Genomic DNA, 23,790 nt, shown 5'->3' on the forward strand with positions numbered 1-23,790 from the left:
CGTCGCGTACCACTGCGCTGGACGACATTTAGCACATCAACAGAGCCGCAGCTGAGCTTTATTGATGAACATTTGTCACTCCATGATGCTCGTCGCTCTAATGTTTCGAGACTTGAGTCTGCTCACGACGCTTAACATCACAGTGGGGCGAGATTCATACAGATTGCTATCCAAACATAACAAAGCATCATTTATCTTGAAAAATAGCATTAAGAGCATGGAACAGACACGCAGGCTAATATTTTGGTGGTGATGTGTGAAATCTGAGCTGAGGCACAGAGCGAATTATACAGCACACTTTCCAAGAAGTTAGTGTACTTATAAATATTTTAGTGTCTAGTGTGTTAAAGTTACTTGGGGTCGAACCCAAGAGAGGATCATGTCAAAGATTGAAATGAATTACAGACTTTAGCTTGGACTTCACAGACTAAATATCTATAATTTATATAAAAATAAACATGAATATTAACAAGCATACTTAGTAGCCCCGCCCAAAGTGAAATCTTACTGGTCTGAAAGCTGAAATCACACAATTGTATATATTTAATCTGTTCTTATTGGCTTTACTTGATGTGCATGTGTGATTGGTTTAGGTGTGCGGTCACGGTTTCAAGTCTGGTGAGCTGGGTCCCGGCACCATCGTGGGCAGCGCTGCTTTTAATATGTTTGTGATCATCGGGATCTGCGTGTGGGTGATACCTGACGGTGAGGTGAGAAAGATTAAACATCTGAGGGTGTTCTTCATCACGGCCTTCTGGAGTATCTTCGCCTACATCTGGCTCTATCTGATCCTCTCTGTAATCACACCTGGCATCGTGGATGTGAGTGGGTGAACTTTGTATACCTGTCAAGAACATTGGATCATATTTATGTGCATAATTGTAAATGTAAATGATTGCAAGATCATCTTAAAATTGCAAAAATAGACATACTAGACAAATAGACAAAACGTTTTTCTTTTGCATTTAGGATTATGAGAAAACCAGACATATCTTTTTTGCATTTGGCAGAAGCTTTTATCCAAAATCACTTATAGTGCATTTACATTGCATACATTTATTAATATGAATTTTTCCTGGGATTCGAACCCATGAGTTTTGAGTTGCTAATGCAGCTGTAATAGTGACTGTAAATGACTGTAAACGTCATTTTTCTCTGTCTTTTCAAGTTTATTGTAGCTATAAATGCCACATTATGTCTTATATCAGGCTGTTTGTTCCCGGTCGTCATCTTGTGTCAGCTGAACCGTGCTGTTTATTTACAGGTCCATTAGTCAGGTTGACGTGCGCATGTTTGTGTGTATTTCAGGTATGGGAAGCTCTGGTTACTCTCTGCTTTTTTCCCGTCTGTGTGATCTTGGCCTGGATCGCCGACCGACGCCTTCTCTTCTACAAGTACATGTCGAAACGTTACCGCGCGGACAAACGAACGGGGGTCGTCGTGGAGACGGAGGGGGAGTTGACGCCCAAAGGCGTGGAGATGATGATAGACGGGAAGTTTCCGCTGAGGGGCGGAGCCACGGGGATCGAAAATTGCCAGGATGGCAACATGGCAACCCTACCCAACTCCAGCAGCGCGACCGTGTATATGGAGGGCGTCAAGGAGCTGGATGAGAGTCGCAAAGAAGTGAGACGTGATAAACACTTTTTAAAGATGTGAAATAAATCTTTGGTGTCCTCAGAGTTCATATGTAAAGTTTTAGCTCAAAATGCAATATAGATATTTATTATAACATGTTAAAATTGACACTTTGTAGTAGGGCTGCATAACAAAAACGTTTATTCTACAATCGATTAATCGCGATTAATCGTTTGCAAAATAAAAGTTTTTGTTTACATCATATGTTTGTTTACTGTGTATAATAATTTATGTATATATTGTGTGTGTGTTTATATATATACATAATTATTATACACCGTACACACACCTATATGATGTAAACGAAAACTTTTATTCTACAATCGATTAATCGCGATTAATCGTTATGCAGCCCTACTTTGTAGGTGTGACCAAGAGCGTGCCGTTTTTGGGTGTGTCCTTTAAAATGCAAATGAGTTGATCTCTGCACTAAATGGCAGTGCCGTGGTTGGATAGTGCAGATTAATGGGCGGTTTTATCCCCTTATGACATCACAAGGGGAGACACATTTCAATGAGCTATTTTTTTCTTATGCTTGCAGAGGATGGTTTACCAAAACTAAGTTACTGGGTGGTTCCTTTTCCCATTTTTTAGGTTGATAGAAGCACTGGGGACGCGATTATCGCACTTAAACATGGAAAAAGTCTCCTTTTAAAGCTTAATGGTTTTATTTTTATATTGAAAGCTTTCTTCTCATAATAAGATACATATTTGACATCCAATGGCCAATACCACATGTCTTCTTAATAAACATTTATGCATTTGGCGAGCACTGTCATCTTAAAGCTATAAATGTGATCCCTGGGGATCGAACCCACAACCTTTCCACTGCTAATACAATCTATCAATTGAGCTAAATCAAATGTTTCTCTCACAGGTCATTCGTATCCTGAAGGATCTGAAGCAGAAGTATCCAGAGAAGGAACTGGATCAGCTGATGGAGCTGGCCAACTACTACGCCCTCCTCCACCAGCAGAAGAGCCGAGCCTTCTACCGCGTCCAGGCCACGCGCATGATGATCGGAGCCGGCAACGTGCTTAAGAAGCACGCGGCGGATAATGCTCGCCGCGCGGCCGCAACACCCACCGATGGAGCCGTGGAAGATGGCGACCTGGCCACCTGCAGTCGTATTTCATTCGAGAGCTCTCACACTCAGTGCATGGAGAACTGTGGCGTGATCTCCATAGCTGTGGTGTGTCGGGGTGGTCTAGGTGAGAGCACGTTCTACGTCGACTACTGTACGGAAGACGGCACTGCCAACGCCGGCTCGGATTATAAGTACTGCGAGGGGACGCTGGTCTTTAAACCAGGAGAAACCAGGAAAGAAATAAAGGTAAGGAGAATCTCCAATAGACACCTCTGTCACAATAACTGGTGTACTGGAATTGGTTGGTTAATGCTGGTTACTCCTTAGACATGCAATAAACAGCTGGAAGTTAAAGTAGATTGTTGCGGTAAGGTGATGCAGTGGTTAAAGCTCCATACTGGCAAGAGGATTGGGAACTGTTTGCTGTCATTATTGTGCTTTTGAGCGAAACATTTCAACTCTGGTTGCTCCAGAGGGCTAAAGTAATTGAACCATAAGCTGTTTTGGACCAAAGCATCTGCTATATTATTAAAGTTTTGAATTCAGGTAGTACAAATCTCCCACACACCTTTTAATAAAACTTTTAGAGTAATTAAAAACATTTGTATTTCATAAACACAAGTTGGAAATATTCACTTCGGTCTGATGTTTTTTTATCCGATGTTACCATGAGGTTATTTTGGAAAAATACTAAATCAATACATCAGTTCATAAGTGCTCCTCCATTCTCAAACCCCTGACCTGGAAACCAATCAAGCTTTGCCATCTTGTAGGAACATCTCGATGATTTAATTGCACCGTGAGGAGGTGAGAAACGAGGAGTGATGAGGATGAGTTTAATGCCTTCCAGAAAATGTTCTTCTTTAAATATATAAACATACAATATATCAAATGAAAGAACATACCCTCTGCTTTCATACAAAAAAAAACACGTTTCATCATACCTTCAGTAGTTCTTTTGTAATCAGCTTTTGAATATGGGTAGGTTTCTGCAAAAACACCACATTTTGAGCAAAAAGCAGAGATAATACAATTTTTGTGACAGCCTTTTCATAGAGTTCCCATTCAGAGCGATCTTTAAAACAGACACGGACATGCAGCATAGTGCAATACTTCCGGGTTTAAAAAGTTGCGGAAGGGCGCAACCTGGTGGATAATAGCGGTAATGCAGAAAGACGGAAATACTCGTCATTGGCGGGGAAGCGTTTTCTCTTAATTGACGAGATAACTCGTCAATGGCGGGGAAAGAGTTAATATAACGTTTTCAAAAAAGTTTCAGTTGTTCATCCACTCAAAACAGGATGAACGGCACTTTCACATTCGCTTTGCAGGCCAAAAGAAGTTTCCAACCGTCGGGTAGCGTTCCTGTAGTTCGAGTAAAAACTACAAAAACTTGCTTCACGGCAGACCTACAATCCAATCAGAGCCAGCTATGCTGCATTTATGACAGTGGTAATGGACAATTACGCTTGTAACCTGTTAACCTGTAGGGGGAGCAAAGAGCAAAAACTCTTTAGTGTTGCTTTAACTTTATGATATGCAATTTTTTCTCTTCTGTTGAATATTGTCAACTTGTGCGAAGATGTGTTTGATGTAAATAGTGCATGTGTTTGCGGCAATCGCGTCTTTGCATTTACAGATTGTTGAATTTGTTTTTGCTGGGTACGCCCATAAGGGGTTGGAACTAATGTAACTAAGGAAAAGAGGATGCTCAAATAAGAACTGAGAAGCACACAGTGTTTTTTTGAACTATCAGCATTAACAAAGCTAAACATGATCCATTTTTAGCGTAACAAGCATTGCCATAGAAACGTCAATTTTGAGTCCAAGGACACAAACAGCTCGAGACCAAATGATGAGACCAAATGAAAAACGTTTCAGCTTTGTTGTTGTTTTCTTTAATATGTATCAAACTAAAGTGCCAAGACGACACTTACATCTGTACCAACAGCTTCCAGACAAAAACTCACTTATCTCTTATGTAATAAAACTCGACAAATGTCCACTCCACTGAGATGGACATCACTGTGTTTCCATAGCAACAATGCTGTACTGTCTGTCATTGGTTGAGTGACAATTATTGACAGTCTGTTTGTCATGGAGACAAAGTGAGAGGATTCAGCATAACAGATGCAAAGAACAGACTGATCGACAGTGCCGGATGTACAACTGGTGCGTTTGTCCTAAAGCAGTGGTTCATGCTGAATTCGGCGTGCCATCCTCCCCCCCCCACACACACACCCACTGTGTAGGGAGCATTCCTTTGCACACCCCTCCAAAGAATATTAATGACATAAAACAATCTCAAATTTAGAATTTGAACTAAACAAATGGTCACCATCTTGCACCCCCCCACCCAGTTTGGGAACTACTGTCCTAAGATAAGCTGTGAGTTATGTTTGGCCATTAATGTTCATTGTAAAATACCTTATCCTATCTTGGGTTAATGTGCAACTAGAGGTAGACCTACTAACAACTAACTAGTTCAAGAAAAGCATACGGAGGCGCTTTCAAAACTCTTAAGAAGTTGAACTAACTTTATTATGCATTTATTCAACCTCTGATATGAATCAATCTTTTTTGTTTTCTAATTTTGTTAACTTTGTAAAATGAATATAATTACAAGTAAAATTATTTGTTTGCATACTGTAGGTGGGCATCATAGATGACGACATCTTCGAAGAGGACGAACATTTCTTCGTGCGTTTGCTGAATCTACGCATCGGTGATGCCGAGGGCATGTTTGAGAGCGATGATGCGGACCAGGGACCCAAGGCTCGATTGGTTGAACCGCTGATGGCCACGGTCACCATCCTGGACGACGACCACGCTGGAATCTTCACGTTCACGGAACGTCTGATGCGAGTGAGCGAGAGCGTGGGTACCATGGAGGTGACGGTGGTCCGTAACTCCGGCGCCAGGGGAACCGTGATCATCCCGTACCACACGGAGCCCGGGACGGCCCAAGGGGACGGGGTCGACTACGAGGACACGCACGGCGAGCTGGAGTTCACCAATGACCAGACGACGTGAGTGTTTGTGTTGCCTCTAGAGTAATGATGTCCCTCAATTAGCTCTCCAACTCGCCATCTGGAGTCTTCAGGCTATTCCGGATGGACACAGCACTGCTTTACATTATGAATGAGCACTAAGTGTGATGCTTTTCCTGTTTGTGTCTGACAGTCAGACATAAACAATTTAACACAGGATCAGTTTTGGGATTTTCCTTTTACTCAGATTTTTCCCCGTGGTTTGTGTGTTCATGAATGTATGTGTAGATGATTAAATATTGACATGCAACCTTTGAAGTGATTTAAAAGCTGACATTTCCAGTGATTTTGTGTAAGGTTTTCGTTCTGTTTGCATGTGTATGTGTGAGTTGGTCATTTATTTGCTCTTTTAATGTGGTTTGGTGTCAATGTGGAGCGCTGCTGTGTATGACCCCAGAGGAACAACATTAAGTATTTATAAGTGTGTGTTTGTGTGTGCACATGTGTGTGAATGTGTGTCTCATTATACAGTTCAAGGTCTTTCCCATTTAGATGCAATTTGTGCCACCACCTGAAGGTCTCTCTCTCTTTCACATCCTCTTTCTTTCTTGTTCTCTCTTTCTTTCTCTCTGTGCAGTCAGACTATCCAGGTGAGGATCATTGACGATGAGGAGTATGAGAAACATGAGAACTTCTTCATTGTTCTTGAGGAACCTCGCTGGCTGAAGAGAGGAATATCAGGTGTGTGGATTAGATCATCTCTAGATTAACTCTTTTAAAGGATTTGAAAGAATGCTGCATTTCATTGAGAGCTTGATGGATGCATTCACATTATGCATTTCAAAAATCAACCATTTTCTCATTAAAACATGACATGCACAGAAACATCATGGGACCTCTAACATTGATTTTCCAATGCAAGCATATACATTAGAGCCAGGGGTGTCATGCACCAATTTTTTTTAAAGGGGGAAAAGTGTGTACACCTACCCTTCATACCGTAATCATAATTATTAAGGTCAATTAAACATCAAAACCTTTTATAGGGTATATATTCTTATAGACTATACAGACAAAAAAGAAGCATTTATAAATTATTTGAGTTATTTTACGCATTAATGAAAACGCATGCGCTCACAGTCACGTGACGTCTGTGATTGGCTGTAATGATCAACACTGCAAAAACGGTGAATATAAAGTAACATTTGATGCAACATAAGCAGATTTAAATGTAGATTTTATTATTTATTTAATTGCATTGAAAGCATTGAAATAATTTTTAAAAACTAGCCTATAAACATATTGGTAACACTAACATTTTACAAAAGGTTGTATTAGTAAGCATTGGTAAATGCATTAACTAACATGAATAAACAATGAAGAATATAGTTTCGTAACATGTATTAATTTGTGTATTAATATTAAAGCAACACTATGTAGTTTCCATGTAAAAATGACTTACAGCTCCCCCATGTGGTTGAAAAGCGCAACAGTGCCTGGTATCAGACACTCTTCTGCAGGCAGGGGGAGGGGCGGGGCTGTGTGCTCTACCCTCCACCGCCACTTTCATAGTGTGCTTGTAGCAGCTAGGAGGCTGCTCAGGTTGCAGCAACAATATAATTTGTCCAGTTAAAAGTTGTTCTATCACTGAAATAATTTTAGAGACATTATTTAAAGGTAAAAAAAACTACATAGTGTTGCTTTAATGTCAATACAGTTATTCATGTTAGTTCTCATGCATTAATTTTATGTTAACAGTTACAATACTTGATTTTATAAATGTATTAGTAAATGCCAAAATTAACATGAACTAAGATTATTAAATGCTGTAGAAGAATTGATCATTGTTAGTTCAATTTAGTGAATGCATTAACTAATTGTTAACCAATTAAGAGTTTGGTTCCAAAATGATAACTCAGTTTTTTAAATTTTTGTCAAAACATGTTTATTATTATGTAATCATGTTTTTATTGCGTTGTATTATGCTACTTAGCTGTATTTTTTAGTTATAAAGACTTAAATCAAAACAAACCAACTTCAGTTTACAATGCACAATTAAAAAACAAGAGTTTTGGGAAAAAAATTGAAAAACAAGATTTTTGAAAAAAGTTATCTCATTTTGGAACCAATCTCTTTAAATACAACCTTTTTGTAAAATGTTACCAACATATTTATATAAAAAATATTATAGGATACATTTTTTGCATCATATTTAGGGTTGGATATCGTTTAAATTTTAGCGATTTCTATACCAATTTCGCTTATCAAATAGGCCTGTTATCGATTCCTGGTTCCGATTCCACTATTTGTAGTGAGAGGAAAAATAAGCAAATTCTTTTTTTCTTTTTTTTTCTTGCCACATTTAGTCTATAACCTGTTGGCTGTAACTCTGACAATTCATTTAAAAATAAAATAAATAACAATATTAAGGAATGATTACAAACCAAAACTATTTAGGTATAACACAAAACAATACAACATAAAAGATATAACAGGCAGTTTGTTATTGGAGGCAGTAATGTACAGTAAGAAAAAATAAAACCCTTCATGGCTACAGTGAACGAATTCTCTTCAAAATAAAAATACTGAATACATTAGAATACATTAAAAATCTGAATCATTCATTCAGAGTCGTTCAAAGCTATGGGTTGTCCATTAACAAAAGTTTTTTTTTACCAATAAAACACTAGTGCCCAGTAGCATAAAGCAGTGTTCCCAATCCTGGTTCTCGAAGCCCCCCTCCCAGACAGTTTTAGATGTCTCCTTTTAACACACCTGGTTTAACTCATCAGCTTGTTAGGGAGACATGTTTACCATTTTGGAAGGAGGCTGATAAGTTGAATCAGGTGTTTTAAATAAGGAGACATCTAAAACTTTCTGGGAGGGGGAATCAAGGACCAGGATTGGGAAACACTGGCATAAAGCATCTTAAGTGTAATTTTCCCTGAAGTTCGCCCTTATGTTTCCCTTAAACTTAAGGGTGTTGCACAAAATAAACCTTAAGTATTACTTTTAATGGAAATGTCGTCAACCTTATTTCCCTTAAATAGCTGTTTTTCAATTAAGTAATCCCTTAAATGGGATTTAGTGTTGCATGAAACCCCTTAACCGTTATTTCCCTAAGTTTAACTTAAAGTTTGGAAAACGTAACCTTAAGTGTAACATAGACAAAAAGTAGACAATATGGTCGAGTTTATAGAACCAGCGGAAGATCATTTTGTACCAAGGCGAATTAGGAGGACCATCTTAGCGATGAAAAATTGTTTCAAGAATACAGATTTGAATCGACGCACAGTTATTCTCTTATGTTAGGGGAAATTGCCCCTTAAAGGATTAGTCCATTTTCTTAAAATAAAAATCCCGTTAATTTATTCACCACCATGTCATCCAAAATGTTGATGTTTTTCTTTGTTCAGTCGAGAACAAATTATGTTTTTTGAGGAAAACATTCCGGGATTTTTCTAACTTTAATGGACTTTAATGGACCCCAACACTTTACAGTTTTAATGTAGTTTAAAATTGCAGTTTCAAAGGACTCTAAACGATCTCAAACGAGGCATAAGTGTCTTATATAGTGAAACGATTTTCATTTTGGCAAAAAAAAATAAAAAATATGCACATTTAAACCACAACTTCTTGTCTTCCTTCATTCGTGTGACAAGCCAGTGTGACCTCACGTAATTGCGTAATGATGTTGAAAGGTCACGTGTTACATATATGAAAAGCACATTTGCGGACCATTTTAAACAATAAACTGACACAAAGACATTAATTAGTATCATTCCACATACAATAATGTCTTAACGTTCCTCTTTCTCCACACTTGTAAACACTGGGGCGTAGTTTCACATACATCATCCGTGACCTCTTAACGTGATGACGTATTACGTGAGGTCACGCTGGTGCGTCACAGGACCAGAGGAATACGAGAAGATGTGGTTTAAAAGTGCATATTTTTTATTTTTTTGCAAAAAATGACAATTGTTTCACTATATAAGACCCTTATGCCTCGTTTGAGCTCATTTAGAGTCCTTTGAAACTGCAATTTTAAACTGCATTAAAACTGTAAGGTCCATTAAAGTCCATTAAAATTAGAAAAATCCTGGAAGGTTTTCCTCAAGGAACATAATTTCTTCTTGACTGGACAGGGAAAGACATCAACATTTTGGATGACATGGTGGTGAGTGGATTGTCTGGATTTTTTTTAGGAAAATGGACTATTCCTTTAAGCATCATACTTAAGGTTGTTTATGCAACCGGGCCATCAAAGTTCCAGAATGAATAATACAAATTGATATAATTTTAAATAAACTATGATGTCTTGTAGCTGCATAATGTTTTTTTTTTTACATTTGTAACCAGTTCTAAAATGGAACCAGTTCTCGATACCCAACCCTAATCATACTTGACAAGTGTTGACAATAATTTACACCTGAAAAATGACTGTAAGAAACATTAACATCAATGGACTACACACTGAAACTGAAAAGCAAAGGGATTCATTCTTTCAACCCATAATAAAAGCAGACCAATAGGCTGCTAAACCCTGCACATTTTCAGATCCTGCTTCTGTTATGCTTTTAAAAGTGGACAGGTGCAAATGGTGTGTGTGTGTGTTTCTCTCTGTGTGTGTGTGTTTATTAATGGAGTAAACTCATCTTCAGCACTAACTTCATCTCTCTTGTCCCTCTTACACCACGCAGCCCTGCTGCTGAACCAAGGTAAGGGCTCTGAATCACCTCTGACATGCGTCCACTAACTCTCATTTAAACACTCCACGGGTCATAGAGAGGGCAGAGAGGGTGTTAAAAGCTTTCCTGAACCTATTAGAGGCGCGACTGTGACCTTGATGGATCAGACGTTCAGTGTTAAAAGAGAGGAGGTCAAAAGATTCAAGAGGTGGAGAAGCAGCATAGACCCTCTGAGTTGAGGACGATTCGGGGACATTTTTCATGATTTAATGTCTGTGTTTGGGGAAAAAGAGCTACACTAGTGTTAAAGGTCCCGTTCTTCCAGTGTTTTTGAAGCTATGATTGAGTTTATGGCACGCAAAAATAATGCGCTGTTTTCACTGTCCTAAAAACAGGCTGATCCCATTCAGCAAAAAAATACATTACTCTGGACAAAAATATATTTTAAATATACATTTTGTAGAAAGTAATGCTCAATTGAATATATTTTTTAATTTGGAAATATATTTAGTTTTAACCTTCATATATCAACATAGATTTTAAAATGTATTTCAATGGGAAGCAAATACATTTCTAATTTTAGATCCCTTATGGCAAACATTTCCCATATTTTTTTTAAATATATGCTAAATGCAAGTTAATTTTATATAGTATAGTTTTGAAGTGAAAACTATATTTAATTTTAACCTTAAACTGTTAGGTTTACAGGTTCGTAACAAAAATGTTTTTCTTTTAATGCAACATGAATATATTTCTTTGTATTGAAATATATGGAGGGCTTTATTTTTTATGCTTTTAAATTTATTTATTTTTAAAATATATTTTAAAATATACAAAAATATATAGGTAAAAAATATATTTTTGTAAACATATTCCAAAATATATTTCTTGGCCATTTTTTTGTATATTCTGAAATATATTTAAAAATATATTTTTTGCTGTATGGGATGTCTTCCTTATTCTATGAAGTCCCTCCTTCAGAAATACGTAACAAGTTCTGATTGTGTACTTTGTTTAGTGTGTTGTGATTGGACAGCACCTTAGATTAGCCAGAGCCATTTGAGCTTAGCTGGTGACTGATGTATTCCTGTGGGCGGAGCTTAGTCAAAAACTCTTATTTTGACATCATTCAATCGGGAAGTAGAGGACTGTAGTCCAAACCGGCCGTTCGCTGTAGGCTTTGAAAGGGGACTTCTTTAAAAAAATAATATATATATCGCTTGGCAGTGAACTTTAAACTTTATAATTTTGCAGGTATTATTTATGCTCTAACAGCAACATTACACACATCAGGAAAAAACGGGACCTTTAAAAGTGTTTAAACTAGAGGTCTTTATGGGCCCAACCTGAGACCCGAGTGGGTTCGGGTCTAAAAGTGATTGCGGGTCTTGTGTGCCTCAGACATGGGTCGTGTATAATATTAGCGCCCTCGGGTCTCAGGTAATTTAAAATGTATGTGTTTTGTCGAACTGACCCGAGAAGACCAGAACAATCTCGTGTCCTTTTCCAACCCCTCCTCTGTTTGTCAAGAGTGCTTGTGACATCGTCACACCTGTCAATCAATTTTTAATGCACATTTTAGCAGATACCTTGCTGTTGTTGTCGTTAGATAACAAATGAAAATAAATGGAGCAGTGGGTCAAATTTGTTGTGATGCCACCGGGGTTTCTTGCTGTCCGACTAAAAAACGGGTTAAAAACAATTGCCTCTGGGTCGGACTTGGGTCAGGTTTTTCTAAAAAAAAAAAAGATTTATGCACACAGGGTTTGGGTATAAAGTGATTCGGGTCATTTCAGGTCGGGTACATTTCTTTGCACCCGAGAAGACCTCTAGTTATTTTAAACTGCTCAATTTAAGTTTATTGTATATACTATAAGGAAACTTTAAAGGAACAGTTGAAGTTAAAATAAAAATGAAATATGTTCATTGAGTTCAACCAACCTTTTTAAAGTTCAAGTTCATTCATTATTCATTTCTTTTATCTATAAAACAAAAGAAAAGGTCTTAAGCAGAATGCAGGTATAATTTCACAGTAAACTTTACCTTACGTCCCCATCCTTTTATATAATATGGAAATAAGGAGCTTGAGAGTTCTACTGCTGGGTTCACACCAGACGCATATGAGGCGTCAAAATCACGTCCACCACGCGTAGTTGGACGCTTGAACATTTTGAGTGTACTCGCTTCATTCGCACATGAAATTCTAGTCATCGAGAGATTCACACGGAAATTTGTGCCATGGGAGGGGCTTCTGCGACTCAACTCGCTTCCTGTAATCACGTCACTACTAGAGCAAGCTCCTGATTGGTTAACGTGGCGCGTTTTTCCGCCAAAGTTCAAATTTTTCAACTCGTGGTTTCCCGCTGCAACGTCCAATTCGCAGCATTTACGCTAACTAGATGCGCGAATGAGGCAGAAACGCTTCTACCACGCCACGCTAGCCACCTCATTCGTACAGAGAGACCTCCAGACTGCCATCAACGCGTCTTTAGATGGACTTAAAGCAACACCAGAGTTTTTTTACCTTAAAATAACGTTTCCAAAAAAGTTTCAGTCGTTCATCCACTCGAAACAGGGGGAATGGCACTTTCAGATTCGCCTTGCAGCCCTCTATTGGCCAAAACCGCACTAAAGAAGTTTTCAACCGTAGGGTCGCGGTCCTGTAGTTCGAGTGAAAACTACAAAAACTTGCTTTACGGCAGACCTACAATCCAATCAGAGCCAGCTTTGCAGCAGTAGGCTAAATTATATACAACAGTGGTAATAGACAATTCTGCTCCCAACCTGTAGGGGGAGCAAAGAGCAAAAACTCTTTAGTGTTGCTTTAACATTGAAATCACTTGCACTTGACACCTCTACTGCGGCTGGTGTGAACATAGCATAACATCTCATGTTTTGTTTTATTAAAGAAAGAAAAGTAATGAATTTGTATGGCAAGCCAGTGAGACTTTTTTTTCAAGTGAACTGTTCCTTTAAATCTCTATTTTCAAATGAAGGCATCCCAGAAAAAAAGATGTAAACATCAAATCCAGCTAATCCAAAAAATCCTAAAATAATGGAAATTTCAGTGTGGTTGTATCGCTTCTTCACCTGAAACGACCTTCAGCTTTCTAAGTAAATCTCAGTTACGCTGAACCATATCTGCAGTATGACATCAAGGTTTTGCATACACCCAGAACAAAACTTTATTTTAAAACCTTGTCGTTTTGTTTGTGTGTGTACAGTGTGTGTGTGTTGTGATGTACCTAGCTGTTGTCTTTTTGATTGACAGGTAAGGGGTATGCCCTCGATTTCCTGTCTGTTGTATCTCATTCTCTTCTTTGTCTTTCTTCTTGTCTGGTGTCTCAGATGGTCCTGAGGGGGAGCTGAGCGCCGAAGAGGAGGAGGCGCGGAGGATAGCAGAGATGGGGAAGCCCATTTTAGGAGAGCACAGTCAACTGGAGGTGGTGATCGAGGAATCCTATGAATTCAAGGTATGCGCTAACAGTCCCATGATGGTATTCACAATGCATTTGTATTCAAGTAGACAACTTTGTAAGTACTGCAGGGCAAACTCGTACCCACCACCAAACAACGACTTTGCAATCATCCAGAGCCAGCTAGCAACAGCCTGCATCCACCTTGAACTGCCTAGCAAGCAACCACCTATTAAGCCCTAGCATGTCAATAAGCAATATCAGAGCAAATACATGAATACAGCAGTCATTTGAAAATTATCAGATGGTGATATCATTTATTTAGCTCATCGGCTCTCTAGCGTCCGAAACGGCAAGACAGGGAGTCACATGGTGAAACCATTCATGCTAAAGTCTGATTCATGTACGGCATACAGTAGGGCTTCTTATGTAGGTCATTTGATATGTAGCATGAAACATGCATGTTTATTAAAAAAGGAGTTTCCATAGGCGGAGATTCCCAGCATGCAGATACTCACTGCACACAAATACTTTTCCTCTTGCTGCAAAAGATGATTTTAAATGATGAATGTTTGACTATATACAAAGATGCCATTTGATTTTTAGGGATGAAAGGATGAATTATGATGTAGCTCAATTGGTAGCATTAAGAAACGGAAACATTGTGTGTTCAATCCTAGGGAACACTTATACAAAAAAATACTAAAAACTAGAGCCCGACCGATTTATCGTTTTGCCGATTTTATCGGCCGATATGAGCATGTCGCAGATATATCTGTATCGGCGTATTAGCCGCAGATATGAAGCCGATATGAACGTTCCTTACAGAACACATTAAATGCTTTTGAAAGATGTAAGTACTTGTTTGTCCAGCAGAGTGCGCCCTATTGGTTGCTAATGGCGACTCAGGTCACTCACTGTAGTGACATCAGCCAATCCCCCACCCTCTTCACTTCAGTCAGTCTCTCAGTTTAGGTGGCGGCCGCGGCAGTCACGCGGTTTCTTCAAAACATTTTACACCTGGTATTAAGACGCGCTTTGGTCGATTGGATTATAAGTGGACGAGAGAGACACATTCCTGTTTACATTTGGTGGTTTTAATCAGTCTTTTTTGTCCACTTGCGAGTTGTTTCAAACGCAAGCGGAAGAAATGACGCGAGGCGGAGAAAGGACGCGCTTAAACTGACGCGCAGTCTGTGGGAGTACAGCTGCTTGTGCTGTTACAGTACATGCTCATTTCAAAGCAATTGATTAAATAAGCTCGCGCAACTTTACACCCTTTCTTGAATAAAAGAGGTGGAGTCGCGGAGAGCAGACGCTTAGTTTGATAAAAGTTTAAAGTCCCGGCAGAACACTGTGGGTTCGTGTTATAAAAACGTTGTGCAGTACATTAAACATTAGCCTACATCAGTATGTTGTCAGTAATTCAAGCATTGTCGTCTTAACGGTAAGTTTCTATTTAATTTGTGAAGTATAACTTACTGTAAAGCTAATAAACAATGACTTTATAAGTTTCCATTTTTTAAAATAAGCCCAATATAACATTATTCTCGTTAAAACTGACAATGGTTTAAGTTATATGTATTTTGTTTTGTTTGTGTTTTAAAGTTATTTATAATAAGTCAAATTTACTGTTTTGTGCACTTATATCAGAATCATTTTGGATAATAAAGTTTATTGTTAACTTGTAAAACACACCTGCCTATATTACATATCTTTGTCACGTCATTTTAAGTGTTTGATCATCACATTTGTGGTGTGATCATAGAGTGATCATTGCAAAAAGTATTTATATATAGTATATTCTGTTAATGTATATAGTGTATTCTATGTACAGTACTGTAGTAGTATAATATACTGTAGTATATGTGTACTGTACTATAATATGCACATAATGAATATCGGCCGATATATCGTTATCGGTCTTTTTTTACTCTCTAATATCTGTATCGGCATCGGCCCCAAAAAATGCATATCGGTCGGGCTCTACTAAAAACGGCAAATGGATGAGTGTAAATGTATTTATCAGATAAGTGGTGCCACACTTTTCGGTTTTTCGTCTTGTTTTCCAGTATAAATATCTGAAAATTCTTAAATTGAGAAATTAAAGAGCACCTATTTCATTGCTAAAAAACAACGTTATTTGTGTATTTGGTATAATACAATGTTTCTGAGTGGTTTATGGTTAAAAAAAAAATTATTTTCCACATACCGTACATTTTTGTAGCTCCAGATTTCACTCTTTTCCTGAAACGCACTGATTTGTTCAGCCGGAAATGTGACGCATCTTACCATCTGTTGTCTACAATCCGTGTGTTTGTTGTAGTCCAAGAAAAGAGATTTACATTGAAGATGATAACTCGCGTCATTGTTTATTTTGTGTTTTATACCTTTTGCATATTGTTAACATGTACTAATATACACTTACACACTAAAGGAAATGTAAAAACATGAATCGGACAATAGGTGCTCTTTAAGAGCACATATGCAAAAGCCGCTAAACGCCATCACCGTCAAAAATGATATTAACCAAATGCTCTCGACACGAATTACACGTTTATCAAACACTTACAATTCAAGAAGTCCTCATAGTTCAAGGAAGACGAATGTGAAACAATTGTGGATTACAAACTTGTGTCCCTTGTGAGTACTTGAACCTGAATAAAACCAAAATATGGCAGCCACATGCAGCACAGTGCCTCTGTAAAAATTGAAAAGTTGGTTCAACTTAAAAAATTACTTTAATTGGTAACACTTAAAAAATGTAAAAATTATTTAACTTAAAATGTTCACCTAAAGTGTAACTAAAGTGAAATTTTAAGTTGAAAAAAAACCTTTTTTTAGGTTTTACCAATTGAAGTAATTTTTTGATTACAATTTTTGTGACTACAAATATTTTTGATCAATTGTTGAACCAACTTCTCACTTTTTACAGTGTAGTGTATAGTTCACTATCTTTGTGTTTACATTTTGAATGCTGACTTTTATCACTTGCAATGTTTCTAGTTGCATCATTAGTGATTTTGCAACTGTTTACTGTGTTTTTCAAAGAAGTGGATTTTTATTTAAAAATGAAAGTTTCTGCCAAAAACCTTGCATGCACTTAGAAGGTTTTGCAGCGTTTGACATATCAAATTTGTTGAATACCAATGAAATGACTAAAGTGACATTTGTAAAAATAAGGAATTTCAATAACTGACTAGTAATCTTTTTATTGCCATTAAAAGGGAACATACTGAACCTAAACATAAGAGTCTGATAAAAAAATGCCCATTTGCCACAAAACAGATCAGAACGACTTAGGAGCCAATCACACCAAACACGTTAATGGTGTTTATCACGTTTATAGCAGGTGCCTTTTTTGAATGATTTTCTATGTGCAGTGAGCATTATGCATGCCAAACACCTTGCGGTTTTTGCTGCCTGCCACAGCACGAGTTTTGAAAGGAGTGCCGAGAGCTGAAAATCGCCTGACATCATTCACGTCTGCCCATAAAAAGTTCGTCAAAAAAGGCACCTGCAACTGCCATAAACCCGTTTTTAGTGATCTGCCCCCTAGAGCAGTGGTTCTCAAACTTTTTCCGCATGCGCCCCCCCCACCCCCCCCCCCCCCCCCCTGGGTGCGGTGCATTCCTTCGCGGCCCCCCAAAGAAATTTATGACAAAAAACATGTTCTAAAATGTAACATTTTAATTCAACAAAACATATTAAGTTATACAAAGTAGTGCTGTTGGTTAGTAGCTGTATTTTTTATGTTTAATTACACAGAATTCATGATAAATTAATGTATTTTATAAAATGTCATAAAACTGGGGCCCCCCTAGCACCATCTCGTGGCCCCCCTGGGGGCCCCGGACCCCAGTTTGAGAACCACTGCCTTAGAGGGTTTAACATCTGAACTCGTCATGTTTTTTAGTAGCAAAATTACCAAAGAGATAAAGTCTTATTTACTGAAAAACATTATGAAAGGTATTTTTAGTTTATGCATAAAACAGGTAAAAATATCCTCGGTGGGGTAAGAAAAACACACTTTAAGCTAAGTTTTAATTTAATTCAATAAACTTAATTAAATTTTATATTTCTTACCCCACTGGCAGATATTTTTACCCGTTTTACACATAAACTCGTTCGATTGTCAATTTTTAATAATTTCATAATTTTAATTTATATTTATATGTCTTAATTTATATGTCGTTTTGCATCTCAAGTAAATGTGTCTCGATTTAGAAATGTTTATATATTTATGCTGAAAATCAAGACAAAAAAATAAGTAAGAAGAGCGTAAAAGTGTATTAGGATTTTTATTTCAATCGGATTGTAAAAACCCATCTAAAGTCATGGGGACTTTTTACTTCATAAAATATTTCTACATAATGTAAAGAGCATTCTGTGAAAATATAACATTGATATCTTTTATATTGATTGAGTCGTGTCAAAGATTGAAATCAAACTTTGATGCTCATAATTTCATTTTTAGATTGTGAGACTTTAGCTTGGATTTCTCATATAGATAGTCTCTTATATGAGTCACATTAACTGGGTCATCTGAGCGACCTCATGAAAACAGGATGCTTTGGTTTGTCACTTGTGTTTCAGAGCACCGTTGATAAACTGATCAAGAAGACCAACTTGGCGCTGTTGATTGGCACTCATTCGTGGAGAGAGCAGTTTGTGGAGGCCGTGACCGTCAGCGCAGGTCTGATAACACATCCGCTTGTGTTGGGTGATTCATGATGTATGAATCACACCGAATTCATTTGATTCCCTCTGTGATTGTCAAGCGTGAAAACATAATGAGACGCTTACATGCGGCGACATCCAGAGACATGTGAATTTGGTCATTATTTGCCTATTACTTATTTTCAGCCTGCATGGTATAAAAATCCACATTAGACATTATGCATTATCTTAGTATTTTAAAAAAGCATGCACTTTTAAAACACATGAAAGTTTAAGGTGCAGTGTGTAATTTTTAAAAGGATCTCTTGACAGAAAGGCAAAATAATGTACAAAACTATATTATCAGGGGTGTATAAAGACCTTTTATAATGAACCGTTATGTATTTATTACCTTAAAATAAGATGTTTTTATCTAAATACACAGAGGGTCCCCTTACATGGAAGTCGCCATTTTGGGCCGCCATGTTTCTACAGAAGCCCTTAACGGACAAACTTTTTTACTAAGTTGTCTCCGACGTTGACATGTTTGTCCAGTGGCGGCTACCGTAGCATCTCTATGCATTTCAAACGCGAGGGGTGAGCAGTGGGCTGAGCCGTTGGTTGCAATTCACAACCTCACCACTAGATCCCGATAAAATTTACACACTGCACCTTTAATTATGACAAAATGCTAATGGTCTAATCAGATTCAATGCTAAGCTATGCTAAAAGTGCTACTACCAGACCCAGAGATCAGCTGAATGGATTCCAAAATGATAAAAATCAAATATTTAACTCTAGGGGAGCTGAAAAAGTAGCATATTTTCAAAAAAAGTGGAGTGTCCTTTTAAATTAAAGCATTAGCCAAAATGCATATATGAAAATGTTCATAAAATGTTTATCTCATACAGTATGTTAGTTATCTTTTAAAATTAAAACGTGTCTGTAATGCTCAGATCTATAGAGATGTTTAGTGTCTGCAGGTGAATATAAATGATTTAGCACTGCCCCCTTATGGTTTTTTATGGTAAATACAATGTCATTTAAAGGAGAAATATACAACTGGAACCTCTAGATTTCCAAACTCCAAAACATGGTGGGAGTTCCTAAATGGACGTGGTGTTTAACCATTGACCAACCCAAAAACTACACACCACTTTTTGGAGGTCCCGCCCTCATTAAGAGATCTCCGGTGTGCAGTTATATCTACTTGCATGATTGTTTAATGTGTTCAAATTGTGCATCATCCTCAGGTAACGGGGATGAAGATGAAGAGGAGGGCGGAGAGCAGCATCTCCCGTCCTGCTCCGATTACATCATGCACTTCCTGACGGTCTTCTGGAAGGTTCTGTTTGCGTTCGTTCCACCCACAGAATACTGGAACGGCTGGGCTTGCTTCGTGGTATCCATCGTTGTAATCGGCCTCCTCACTGCCGTCATAGGAGACCTCGCGTCGCACTTCGGCTGCACCATAGGGCTTCGCGACACGGTCACGGCGGTGGTGTTCGTAGCTTTGGGCACCTCTATCCCAGGTGTGTGCATGAATGTGTAAAATATGGAATGAATTCAAATATGCACAAATCAATAATCACCCCTATATTTTATTTCTCTGTCTCAGACACGTTTGCAAGTAAAGTCGCCGCGGTTCAGGATCAGTACGCCGACGCCTCCGTGGGAAACGTGACGGGCAGCAACGCCGTCAATGTGTTTCTGGGCATCGGAGTGGCTTGGTCCGTGGCGGCCGTTTACTGGGCCGCCCAGGGCAAGAAGTTTGAAGTGGACCCCGGGTCGCTGGCCTTCTCCGTCACGCTTTTCACCGTCTTCGCCTTCATCTGCATGGGGGTGCTGTTGTTTCGGCGCAGGCCGTCTATCGGGGGAGAGCTGGGCGGCCCCCGGAGCTCACGCATCATCACTATCATCCTCTTTCTGGGTCTGTGGTTCCTGTATATCCTGTTCTCCAGCTTGGAGGCGTATTGCCACATCGAGGGTTTCTAAACATCCACCGAACAAACAAATAAAGGCGTAAACACACAATACACACATACTGATACGTACAAGGGTTATGAGCCTGAAAGCCAAAGCCATGTTTCATTAGCTGAATGCATCTTCATGGAAATCTACACACAGACCTATAACAAGTACAACACTACAAAATATACATAAAGAGAGGAAAAGATGGAGATAAAAGAAACATATTGTATGTAGCAAAGAGAGACAAGTATGGGTGTGAAGAAAGAAAACTGCTGTAAAATAGTCTCATTTTTAATCTTGTCGTCTCTTCAGCTCAAGGGCACAAGAGTAAGCGCGTGTTTCATGTAGATAGATTTTAAACACCACATTCAAGATCTTTCGAGACATTTTCTTCAACAGTGACAAACAATTGATGCATTTGCGGTGCACGCCAAATGTCGCTCTAAAGTTTGAATACTTTAAAGGGGTATTTCCGCTAAACCTGGGTGTATACTTGGCCGTCAATCACGATGGTCCAGGAGATCTTACAAAGCATATGCAAACATTTAGAGTCACTTTGAGCGACAGTGAGGTATTACATTATTAATCCAATATCATGTTCAAACGGTAGCACACATTGCCCACGAAACTCCTGCACTAATATTGTCAATATTAGAAAATGAAGATCCGGCATGGCTTTGAAAAAAAGGCATTTGGACTGCTCACACTTGATATTTGTTTTGCATCGATATCGTCACTGCCAGATATCTGTCAGAAGCCCAAAATGTGTATCAGACGACAAAACTTTGACAATGAAGGAAGTGAACCTAAATGAACCTCTGAAGCGTAGTCACAGCTTAAAGCAACCGTGTCCAGATATGACACGTTCATGCATATTCGACTCAAATGGTGTAGTTTAACGAATGCAATGGAAACCTCATCTTTATGACATCACAATGACGACTTTGGTCTCCAGAAGATCATGCAGTTGCATCTCCATATCGTCCCTGACATCGGACGCCGATTATTTCACATCGCTGCCTGGTGTGATGTACTGTACTGTACGTACAATACAGTCTTATTCGGACTTCTTGGAGATTACTCCTTCAAACAAACTGAGATTTTTTTTGCTTGGTCTGCAAGGTGTGCATTCACGTTCGTTTATTTGTGTGACTAAATAATGTGAATCATATAAAAACATGCTCGCATATCACCTCAGATTTATAAAGAAACTAAAAATGTTAATCTAAAATACTCATCGAGCTATTAAGATTGCGTAAACCTGTCTGGAGCTTTCGTGCTACATTTTCTTGAACGAAGATGCTGGAAGGTTTACCGACTAACTTGACATTAATGTGAAAGCTGATCGTCCCTTAAATAGTCATGCCTGAATCTGAAGCGTTTCGGTTCCTGACAGATTCACAATAAAATGTTTACTGTAGAGCACTCAGGATTGTGCGTTTACGTATACGTAAGGGTTTTTTATGTCTGTCTGTAGGTGTTTGTATAAAGCTACTGTATGTGGTGTGTCGTCCTCCTGGTTTTCGCCTCCAGGGCTGGACTTTTGTCCGCGGTCTAGTCTGCATGATGGACCACGTGTTGGCAGAACTATAAACGGCATGCTTTGACTCAAAAGACATGCATGAATTTGAAGTTTACAGTGTTTGTTGCTAAAATGGACAATGTTTTCATTTACATTAGATGAAAGAAAATAATGATGATGGCTGCCTGTGTCAGATTTGTGTGGTTTGTGATATATAAGCACTGCTTTGAGGTCAGTAATCCTGGTTTGCAAACACCTTATTTAATATATTAACTTAAACATTAATTTATTGAAGAGCAAGTGTACAATATTATTCTTGTCTCTTTTTTTTTGTCTTGTATATGTTCTTTTCCGTTTTTGTATTTTTCATTTTTAATATCGTCTCTGTTTACAGTTCAGCAGTAAGAGATATAATCCTCTGACTGAGATGTTCAGTTTCATACGTTCAGCTTCAGATATTTCACAAACAGACTGTTACTCATTCGGTCATTAGTTTAAAACTTTACAACAGTGACAACTTTTTATTGTAGTTTAGAAAGGTTTTTTTTTTTGTTTATTTTCATGATTTATCTTGATATCTGTATGGAATGATGGAAAACTCCTGCATTAACAGTAACCAATCTTTTGTTTCCTCCTAAGGGACTTATTAATTATTTATTTATCATTTAATAATGAAGCATAGCCGCGTTTTAATTGTCTCTGTATTGTGTTCTGTATCAAAGCTGTTTGTGTTTCTTCGAGTGCAACAGAAACCAAAATGATTCATTCAGAGCGTGCAATCTGCTGTCATCCCCTGAGCATCAGCAATACGTCGTGCGGTTTGTTGCGTGCACTGGCGTCGCAGTAAAGCCCTTTCAGTTCGTCTCGTGCCTATTCAACACTACCGAGCCCCTAAGGTGACATTGGAGTAGGAAAAATCTAAAGTTTAGTTTCATGTGCGCACGTGAAACTAAACTTTATTTAATTTTTGCTCCATGTCCCCTAAGGGCCTCCGTACGACCCTGTCGCTTGCTTTAAGCTTTTCTTTAGCTCAGTGGTTCTCAAACTGGGGGGCATAAGATGGTACCAGGAGTCCCATTTTTATGAATTTTTAACAATAGAATAATCATAAATTCTCATAATTAAACCTCAGAGAAATAAGGCTGCTAACTAACAGCACCATATTGTATTATTTAATATGTTTTGTTTAATTAAAATACTAAGTTTGAGATTATTTTATGTTGTTAATTTGCTTTGGAAGGCCACAAAAGGATGCACCATTTACTGTAAACCCAGACAAGTTGAATTCATCTTAAAAAATTAGAGGAAAGTTTTTGCACTAAAAAAATTAAGTAATGTGAAGTACAACAAAAGTACATTTAACTTAAAATTTCTAGTAATTCCACTATATTTCAGCAAGTTCACTAAAGTTTAATTTACTTTAGAAGAACAATGTCGCACACCTGTTAGTTCTGGATATATGCGTTGGATAAAGAGACAATGAAGTCCAAACATATATAAAAATGAGGGATGTCCCGCGCACTATGGACTTGCAAAGTATACAAAATATTTATTGCTGCATGCCATGCAGGGATGAATATTTTGTATATTTTGCAGGTTGATAGTGTGCGGGATGTCCTTTATTTTTATATAAGTTGATTTAACTTGAAATAATTTGTAATGTCAATTGTCCAGCATCTCCACTTACAATAGTTCAATGATTTTTATTTTGAATTAATTTTTATATAATAATTTTATATAATAGCTTAAACCTATTTAAGTAAGAGTCAAAAGCATAAATAATCAAAATATTCAGGCACAAATGATTATGGGTATT

The 23,790-nt window shown here is 38.0% G+C and overlaps 1 protein-coding gene across 4 annotated transcripts in view; it reads left to right on the plus strand.

Moving 5' to 3' along the window:
* slc8a2b (solute carrier family 8 member 2b) overlaps positions 1-23,493 on the plus strand; it is a 122,330-nt gene extending 98,837 nt beyond the window's left edge. For 3 of the 4 annotated variants that reach the window (XM_055197440.2, XM_055197442.2, XM_055197441.2), the window contains exons 4-13: positions 594-821; positions 1,309-1,626; positions 2,516-2,971; positions 5,378-5,754; positions 6,353-6,456; positions 10,419-10,436; positions 13,755-13,879; positions 18,419-18,518; positions 19,735-20,013; positions 20,100-23,492. In XM_055197440.2, the coding sequence (XP_055053415.2) occupies positions 594-821; positions 1,309-1,626; positions 2,516-2,971; positions 5,378-5,754; positions 6,353-6,456; positions 10,419-10,436; positions 13,755-13,879; positions 18,419-18,518; positions 19,735-20,013; positions 20,100-20,476 (2,382 nt within the window). In that variant the 3' untranslated portion in view covers positions 20,477-23,492. Of the gene's footprint in view, positions 1-593; positions 822-1,308; positions 1,627-2,515; positions 2,972-5,377; positions 5,755-6,352; positions 6,457-10,418; positions 10,437-13,754; positions 13,880-18,418; positions 18,519-19,734; positions 20,014-20,099 lie in introns of all 4 variants that reach the window. The other variant, XM_055197443.2, reaches the window with a different exon arrangement.
* Positions 23,494-23,790: the final 297 nt, after the last annotated feature.

This window comes from Misgurnus anguillicaudatus, chromosome 24, assembly GCF_027580225.2.
Source record: "Misgurnus anguillicaudatus chromosome 24, ASM2758022v2, whole genome shotgun sequence".
Lineage (NCBI taxonomy): Eukaryota > Metazoa > Chordata > Actinopteri > Cypriniformes > Cobitidae > Misgurnus > Misgurnus anguillicaudatus.